At 40.4% G+C, this 10068-nt stretch overlaps 1 protein-coding gene across 2 annotated transcripts in view; it reads right to left on the bottom strand.

The window, feature by feature from the left end:
- Positions 1-421: 421 nt before the first annotated feature.
- The window catches only part of tbx15 (T-box transcription factor 15), a 23023-nt gene continuing 13376 nt past the window's right edge, over positions 422-10068 (bottom strand). Inside the window, exons 6-8 of one of the 2 annotated variants that reach the window (XM_081369293.1) lie at positions 9232-9296; positions 7988-8085; positions 422-2677 (exon numbers count right to left, since the gene is read on the bottom strand). In XM_081369293.1, coding sequence (XP_081225419.1) covers positions 1842-2677; positions 7988-8085; positions 9232-9296 — 999 coding nt within the window. In that variant the 3' untranslated portion in view covers positions 422-1841. The remainder of the gene's footprint in view (positions 2678-7987; positions 8086-9231; positions 9297-10068) is intronic. The other variant, XM_081369294.1, reaches the window with a different exon arrangement.

Raw genomic sequence — 10068 nt, 5'->3', positions numbered from 1 at the left:
TCCACGGTCTTCTACCCCGTTTACTTTCTGATGATGATTCAGATATGATATTTCATGGCTGGAACTGAGCACATGATGGGATGTGATCGGAGAAAGAAGAAAAATAAAGAGGAACAGAGAGAAAGAGAAAATTTTTTACTCACTTCTGAAGACATCCATGTAATGGATGCTGATTGTGCTTTTAAATCAATGAAGTCTGTGCCGGGATAATGAGGACCAAAGCCCAGACATGAGAGAAGTGATCATAAATACTGTAAACGTATTTAAGATCAGACATATTAAAACCAGATATGTAAAAATTACCCACATCCAGCTTCTAACATATTCCTCTCTTCCCACTCCCTCTTGCCCCAATTCGATCTCTTTAAACAGGTGGCATATTTATATGGATCACCACAGTGAAAAGGATGAATTTAAGCCACATGGTCTTCTCTTTCTTCTTTATATCAAAGAGAACAGCAGGATCAATCCTTTTGTTTTTACACATTTATTTTTACACATATTGACTTTCAAATATTTATTTTCATTTTCTCTTTATCTCAAGCTCATGATTATAATAAAGGGGAAAATAAAGAGGGCATGAGATAGATTTGCATTTGATTAGTAAAAACTTTTTTTGTAGGACTAGTAATGGTTTTCAGATTGTGAGGATTAGAATCCTCTTGCTTTCTGTAAGAAAATACATGTATGGATTAACACATTTTTAATTTATTAAACTATTCAAAATATTGGCTACATAAATATTTGCTTTTGTAGGTCCATATTTTGATTTGTGATGATTTCTGATCCATATAATTTTAAAACCGCAACCAAAAGCAACAAAACATGCTTGATTTTTTTTTTCAAGAAACATAAAGAGGACTTATAATGTTTATTTAATTAGCTTTATGTGCTTGGCACTTGTATTTACAGCCTTAAAAGCCTAAAACAACATTTGTTTATTCCTCCCACACTGGTTTTAATTCAACATACACTGGCCATATAATTGCTTGGCATTTAAATATATTCATTTACAAACACTCCAAAGCATATACCTTAATTACCTTGTCTTCCTATGGTTTTTATCCACACAACAATTTAAAACCTATGTGCTTTACGTGCATTCACTATTGTTTATATGTTTATGTTCCACTCAGGATATGGTTAAGCCATTTCCAAACCAATAGGCAAAGGTTCAGCATTTCAGTAACAGATTGTCAGAAACACACAGAGACCCTGTTATTACAGGAGGTTTTAACTTTGCCATCCTGAGAGAGTCAGTCAGTTTCCAACATCGTATCGCAACCTCTATGACAAGCATTGTATATTATCAACAACAAAAACGTCATACTGACAACATTTATTCGTCACAGTTTTGAGGATATGTTTAGTTCTGGCTGATGTCTCAGTTAATTTTGAACAGTTATAGGGCCATTATTGCTGTTATTATTGCACCAAATATGAATCCTCACCAGAATCCATCTTCTAAAAATCGGACCTCATTTGACTTAGTTCAGTTTTGCACATCGTTGAGGTCGGCGGGTCAGCAACAACAACAGTCGAGTTTGAGGAGTCATTTTTAGCTTGTATATCCGTTTTGTTTTGACGCCATATTATGTAAGAGATGAACACAGGTAACACTTTAACTCCATTTTAGTCTGATGAGTTATATGGCAATGAGATGACAATAAGTCCACATTGAACGGCTGGTGTCTCCAATGTCACAATGGTGAAATGCTCATGCCAATATATCAGACATTTTGAGTAATAAAACTCTGAAAACCCTGTAACGCTGAGCAAAAAACTGCAGCAGCTGTTAGTGTTTTTATCTGTTTTTGGTTTATTTGACTTTTTCAAGCACTTCAAACCATGTGCATGGACATCTGTGAAGAGGAGCCATACTGGCGGCCATCACAGCTGCCGGCCCCCTGTTGGCTTCCTGCGGGGTTGCCGATCATGTGCATACTGTCCATGCCGCTGTTGGACAGGTATTGGCGTTCGGCAAATGCTCCGGCAGAGGAGGAAGAGCACAGTAAGCCACCCTGAGGCTTCTCTGGGCTGGCAGCCAAGCGCGGTGATGCCGGGAAGTTGTATCCGTACAGGTTGTAGGGATTGTGAAGGGAAAAAGCGTTGTATGTGCTCTGCTGCACGTGATGATGGCTCCCAGAGAACATATGCGCGGAGGACGGGGATGAGCTGGATGAAGCTGATGACCCAGAGGCGGAGCTCGCCCCTGCCTGCATGACGTACTGTAGCTGGGATGCGGGAAAAGAGGCCAGCTGACTTCCATACGCATCCATCTTACCCCCGCCGCTGCAACCGCTGCTGTTACCAGCAGCCAATGAGGCGTGAGCCCCTCCCTGCATTCCTGCAGCGATGAGAGAGGAAGTCCTCTGAGGCAGGAAGGAATCGGAGGCCTGGGCGGAGGTTACAGTGCCTCCTGTGGTCTGGAGGCGGCCGTAGGAGCCGTCGGCCAGTCCTCCGTAGCCCTGCAGGGCAGCCATGTTGCTTCTGGCACATGCGGGGTACTCGGACAAGCCCAGGTTACACAGCTGGCTCTCCCTGCAGCCCACATTGAAGGTGTTGGGTGCCAGATGGAAAGTAGGAGGGGAACAGGACGGGGAGAGAAGGTGTGTCGCACCGGAGGGAGATGGAGTGCCAGTGCTGGAGGTAGTGGGAGAGGTGCCAGTGCTCCCTCCTGAAAAACACAGTCAGCAAACATTCAGAAACATTCAGAAACATCCAAACCCCAAGACACACTGTGGATACACGTTACTATGCATGAAGAATAAGTGCACACTCAAGAGGAGAACGGTGAGACAGAGCCAGCTCTGAAAACAAACGCCCTGTCCAACAATCACACAGAGCGTATCTCTTATTTCATCCCATGGATCACAAGCAGTCACTGTGGCTCCTTAGGGAGAGCATTTCATCTGGTTACAAGAGAGGCCTGTTCAAACCTGGCAACAAGTGCCACAAATTAACCCATAATGGAACGCATCTCCACAGTGCTATTCTACATAACAAAAATCTTCATTCTTTAAAATTTTCTGAGATTTTTTTAAAACCTGTATGACTTTATTCTGTGGAACACAAAAGAAGATATTGTGAAATGTCAGTGTTTTTTGTCCATACAATGAAAGCCAGTAGGGTGTTTTGGACACATTCATTGTATGGACAGAAACAGTTCTTTAAAATATATTTTTTAGTGTTCCACAGAGTAAAGAAAGTTATACAGGTTTGGAACAACATGAGGGTGAGTAAATAATGACAAAATGAAGAATTTTCATTTTTAGGTGAACGATCTCTTTAAGATATTTTTTATTGTTAAAACTGTAAACCCCAGATCATTCTAAAAACTGAACTAACAGAACCCGAACTAACTTTCTTCTTCGCAGACTTACGTTGTCAGAATGATTGATTGGACGAACACAGTATGCAGCCTGTTTAAATAATGGCTTGCCTCGCTCTTGCACATCAGTTGGGCTCATTTATGCCTGATTGTGCCATTCAGTTTGACTTCAATAAACTTAAGACCATGAGTATAACAATAAAACACTCTTCTTCACTCCAACAAACACATTTTCTGTCATTGACATTTTGATTTTCCCTTAAACATCGAAACAAAATACAGTGTGTAAAAGTTGATCTGACTATACAATATGACACAATATTGTACAGCATTGTTTCACACTGTATGCATCTGGCACCAAAAATCACACACTTTGTGAAAAGTTGGGGTTAAAAGCAGGGTTTAAAGAGGCGATAACCAGAGGTTAAGCACAGTATGAAAATCCCATTACATGTCTTGTCAGCTAAAACCATCTCAGGGATACTGTGACAAATGTTGAATTCAAATTTGGCTTGAGTTTGAAAATATGCATGTCTGGTCAACAGAACTCTGGCCTTTTTCTCTCAGTTTGACATGCAGCATTTGGGCATATGTTCATAGAGGGAAAAAAATTCACTGGCACATTTTAACAGTGAATAAGTCAAACACATGGAGCTGAATGATAGCGGTGGGATATCTACCACATATTTCTTTATTAATGAGAAACTGGCCAGCGCTCAGGTTGTTGTTTTGAAAATGTAGTCTGGTCTATGGTTCGGAACGGGAAAGAAACTAAATAATTCAGAACTCTCTTGGCTGAGGCTTGGGCCAGCTCCATATGCGTTCGATAATACAGCTGAGTCGAGTTCTGGTTCACTCAACGTGGTTCTGTTCTGTTGGCTAAGGGAAAGAAGACCTTGTGGTGATGTCATGTTTTTCCCCTGTTGTCAGGCTGGGGTGAGAGAGGCTTCAGCAGTGCCTCGAGAACAACTAATTACTCCAATAGATCTACATGTACTTCTTGAGGGCAATCGGTTTGGGCTGCGGGGGTGGGGGTGGAGGAACCGTGCGAGAACTTTAATTAACATTTAATCTGTTTCGAGAAGTTTGTGATGATAAACAGATGTCTACTCAGACAAAATACCATGCTCACATTACTCTGACCTTATGACGAGAGAAAAAAATAGTTACATCAGCATTTGATCATCTGGGCAATAACTAGCTATGAGTAAGAGACTGAGCTAAAGAGATGATTTTAGCAATCAGACATTCGTCACAGCAAAATTCACAGGAGGACTTTTACTTTTGAATCATTAAATCCGTCATCATTAATTCGCTCTCATGACATTTCAAGCTTCGAAATAAACACAAAAATACCTTAAAAGTGATCGAAACACCTTGTGTGCTATATGTCAAGTCTTCTGAAGTCATAGAATAGCTCTGTGTGAGAAACAGGCTGAAATTTATGATGTTATTCACTGATAATTTATAAATGATACTGGATACTACTTTACTGGATCACTGAATAAATAGCCGCTTTTCCACCGTGCAGGCCAGTATGGATATGGTTTCATGTTCCACTGTGTGAGGCTGATAATAAACCTCTTTGGAATGTAATACAAATGCGTCAGTCATTACATTGGTAACGCAACAGTTTGAGATGTAAATAGCGACTGCGTTATGGAGGACGATCAGATATTTCTTTTAATTTTATTGTTCATTTGTGTTTACATCATCAGATAGTGTGCTTAGTAGGGTTGGGTATCGGTTGGGTTTTATCCGATACCAGTACCTACTCGGTATTTTTCAAACGGTTCCGGTGCTTAAACGGTTCTTGAAACGGTACTTAACAAAACTAAACCGCACACACTTTATCAAAAAAATAATACCTGAGTGTGTGTGTGTGTGTGTGTGTGTGTGTGTGTGTGTGTGTGTGTGTGTGTGTGTGTGTGTGTGTGTGTGTGTGTGTGTGTGTGTGTGAGAGAGTGATTTTCTGATTTCTGATTAAATGAAAAATTGTGCCGTTTAAAAGGCTACTGATGTAGCCGAAAACACTTGAGTTAACATCAAAATTTTGTCTTCTAATATTATGACTTTTACAAAACAGAGAAATATCTGACACTGAGCAGAAATATTTAACACACACAGTATAGCCTCATATAAATATACTTGATATTGATATACTTCATACTTGATATGCAAGATTTGCAGTTGGCATTAAAATACTAGACTTATCCGAAGAGGAACACTGGCAGCTGAACTTGAACTTTAGTCAGGCGTGTCAGAGGTTTTGGGTTCTAATCCGCATTCGTAGTTTATTTTTTTATTTTTTACGATTATGCTCATCAGTGGTTGTATATCAAGCAGGGACACGTTGTGTCCATTATATTTTGTGATTTCACCAGAATGAATAGATAGGCGTCGTCTAGGGCTTAAAGGGATACTCCACTTTAAAATGAAAATTCTGTCATCATATACTCACCCTCATGTTGTTTCAAACCTGTATGAATTTCTTTCTTTTGCTGAACAGGAAGGAAGATATTTAGAAGAATGTCAGTAACCAGACAGTTTCTGGTCTCATTTACCCCTTTTCCACCAAGGCAGAGCTGGTGCTGGTTCGGAGCCAGAGCCTAGTTTCAAATCGGTTCTTTGTTTTTCCACCGCCAAAGCACCAGCTCCGAACCAGTAAAACTGGTTCTTAAGTAGCACCAAATCATTGCAGGGTCTAGAACGGAGCCAAGAAAGAACCGCTTGCGTCAGGGGCTGGGGGCGGGGTTACCGTGACCAACAAGACGAATAGAAACTTGTGACCGCCATTTTTAAATAGCAGCTAGTCGAGCTAATAGCAGCTCGATTATAATATTCGTCTATGTAAGTTACGGCGAGCTGCACGAACGCGTTGGATTCCGATGTATTTTTGCAAACCCATGAGCATCCATAGTATTGCAACGTCCGTTATTGTTGATGGCTTGTTCGAGATGCATCGGAGCGGCAAGGACCGATCGGAGCTGCGGGAGTGTTTGGAGAGCATACGACTCCTTGTGCTTTTAGATCGCTATCGCAGTGCTTTGATGTCATGCGGCGATTGATCTGCGAGAAGCCGATGCATCTCGAACAAGCCTGCCGTGTTTGTGTTTGGCGCTACCGCACTAGCGGTTGCTGGGCAACATGAGACGTATACAGTGACGTAAGATCTGGCTCTGTTGTGGCTCTCTAGCCGGTGGAAAGGCAAACCGGTTCTTAGTAAGCTCGTCAGTCGAACCAACTCTGAACCAGCTCTGGCTCTGGCTCTGAACCAGCACCCGGTTCTTGTTGGTGGAAAAGGGGTAATTGACTTCCATAGGCTAGTAGGAAAAAAAAATACTATGGAAGTAAATGAGACCAGAAACTGTCTGGTTACTGATATTATTCTAAATATCTTCCTTACTGTTCAGCAGAAGAAAGAAATTCATAAAGAATTGAAACAACATGAGGGTGAGTATATGATGACAGAATTTTCATTTTAAAGTGGAGTATCCCTTTAAATCAAACTTCATTCACGCACATATGAAACCCTTGCATACACATATAGGCCTACTAAGTAGTCATACATGTATACTGCTGAATGCTCAAACTAATATGAAATGCTCAACATCACATCTAAAGTCACTCACGCACAAACACGCAAACTCTACACACACACACGAGACGCGCGGAACTCTCCGCGCATACTCATCTGAGACGCGAGCACACACACACACACACACACACACACAAACTCTCCGCGCACATAATCATATAGACGGCGCCTCATAAATAGATCGATCTCCGCAACGAAGCGCGCGTCCGAGTGACAGTGCGGTGTGCGCGCGCCACAAGAGAAAACACTGTATCCGCGCCACTGATCGCAGCGGCAACGAGCACTTTGATCACTTGATTTAAAAAACGCATTTCAGCGCTAGATCGCCTCTTATTTAACAAACGAACTAAATTAATGCTCGCTCTGCTGGTTTACTGGAGATGTTTTATTATTGGATCATTCGTGCCGCGAGATGTTTTATAGGGGGCGGTAAAAAAACGTCAGGCACCGAAATCAGGCACCGAAAGTTTCGTTCTTATTCGGTCTGGTTACTACCGTTTACGTCGGAACCGGTTCCCTATTGGAACCGGGTCTCGGTACCCAACCCTAGTGCTTAGCCAGTTTCTTGAGTAGAACTGGAGAACTGGATCAGTTCGATTAGTGAGCAGATTGAAAAAGATCTGACTGAATTATTATATTTTAAATCATACCACTGACTTTTAGTAATGAATGTTACATTTCGAATATTTAAATATATATGATTTTTTTTTAAATAATGAATGCATTTTGGCCTCTTTTTCCATTTAAAGCTATAATATGGTTTTAGGGTGAACTGTTCTTTTAAGGGACTGAGGAAGTGAAATAACATTTGATCTGTCAAACAGATGTATAGACAACCTCACTTGGACACAAAAACCCAAGTTTGTCCAACTCGTCCCACCCAGTGCAGAACTCCCTACAAACTTCGAGTCATTCATAAATCCTCTGTGGTATGTGATTATTGTGGCCACACAGTAACTTTAAAAATGATTTATGAAGCAATATTTTGAAATGCAAAGCCTCTGTTATTCAAGAAGGCATGTTATAAACATCTCCAGTCTCAGGGACCATGCACATACCTTGCTGTTTCTGCATGTTCGTGAAGTCCTCGAACGTCAGCGTCCTCACTGGAGGTCTCCAGAAAGCATACGTCTCCATTATTGCCTCCAACCCAGTCCTGCACGAGAGACAGTGACAGAGAAAGCCAGAAGAAGAGACGTGAAATGGCAGAGAAAACAGGTGAGACGGTCAGATTATGCACATGAGAAAAAAGGGAGAAAAAGAGAAGGGGAGTTTGAGGAAACTGGAGCCCATAAAAAGAGCAGGTTTTTACTGTGCACATAAATCTTGGTTATGTTTCATCTCTGCTCTGTACATGGGTCCCCTTCCTGTGTGATTTACTCCTCTTTGCAGCGCTCCCTGCATCAGCCCTCGCCGTGCGGCTTAACGGGCAGTAATTCTCTACTCCTTTCTGCTTGTTAGTGAGACGCTCTAATGACTCGAGCACTGGCTGAGACTGAATCCAAATACTGCTCACCAAATGACAGGTTTTTCCCATTAATATCACAACTAAAATACTGATTTATATCTTGGTTAAGCATAACTGATTCCACCGATCATCAAAAGCTGACATTACAACTTAATCTGCGGTTTGCAAACCAGGATGTGAAGGATTCAGTGCATAAATGAAACTGTGATTACTTTGTGACAGATCAACTGTTTGTTGTATACCAAAGTTTTACCATTTTTATTGAGAGGGCAAGAGCGTTTTCTATATATATATATATATATTATCTTACTCCTGAATAATCTTTTCATCTGTATTTTTCTGCAATGAAAATCTAACGCTAGTTCATAAATCAGGCGGTCTATTGTTTGAAAAATGAAAAAAGATGTCTCAAATATCTGTGGCGATAATACTCTCCAGATGGAAGTGCGCTTTCATGTGCTGAGGGTCTGTCTCAGACTTTCTCGCAGTATTCTGACTCGCATCTTATATAGACGGAGCAGGGAAGTGCATGGAAATACAGCGAGAGGGAAAGAGAGGCGAGTGAAAGGGTGGGCGAGATTGAGGGAAGGGAGTTGAAAAAGCGAGAAAGAGGCATTTTTCTTTCCGTTGCCCTCAATCAGAACGCTTTATCACAGATCGACCAGGTTTTCTTGGCAGCTGAATGAGGGAGTGATTTTAATGTAGCAGGACGTGGAATTAGGAGGGATCTCCTGGGGTTCATATCCATATGAAAGGACACTGCCGAGATATGTGTGTATTTGCACACACAGCATGGACAATACAGAGCAAGGGTAAGATTTCCTGAAAATCTACCTGTTTCTCCCAGAGTCCCGGAATCCTTTGGCAAATGGGTTGCGGTCGATCTTTAGACGGGTAATCTGTTATAAGAGAAGAAAAGTCCAAAACAGACTCATTTAATAATATTTTGACATCCAGACACTTCAAACACATATTCATCATAGCAATTTAATACTAAACATAACAAAACATATTTTTTCAATGTTTTCCTTTTGAAACTGATGCATAATGTGGTTTTATTTTGGGATGCACAAAATATTAGCACTATATTATTTACTGGTCAAAATAGAGATTTTTATTTACTTTTTGGTATGTGAATATTATTGAAATTTTTTATATATATTAACACTCACTTAAGGTTAATCTTTTTTAACAAACTAATAATTAGTAATAACATTGCGTCACCTTCCTAAAATCATTTTTTGACAAAAAAGATGCTGGCCACCTCTGGTAAAATTGCCCACATCCTCAGTTGAACAGATCATGCAATTCTACCCCTGTAGTATAATGGCCTATGTCAAGAGTGTGACTGTGGCCGTTTTATTTTGCCTAAGTCAAAAAACAATGAGACTTGGCAAGATGGCAGCTGAAGAACGAAAATCTACTCAACCTCAATTATTGGTTCAGTTTTTTGTGTTTTCTGAGAAACCTGAAAAATGACTTGGGCAATTATTTTAAGAAGGTAACGATTGTTAAATGTAATCTTCAGCAAATCTAAAAATGTATTTCCATTTATCACACTGAAAATCATAATTTTGTGATGCCTAAATTCTCTCGTATAATATAAAACAATTGATTTTAGTGTTTGTTTTAGTTATATTATCATTTTGATATTGAACATAACATGAAAAT

This window comes from Scardinius erythrophthalmus (genome assembly GCF_964197995.2).
Source record: "Scardinius erythrophthalmus genome assembly, chromosome: 6".
Lineage (NCBI taxonomy): Eukaryota > Metazoa > Chordata > Actinopteri > Cypriniformes > Leuciscidae > Scardinius > Scardinius erythrophthalmus.
This window is presented reverse-complemented; position numbering and strand designations above follow the sequence as displayed.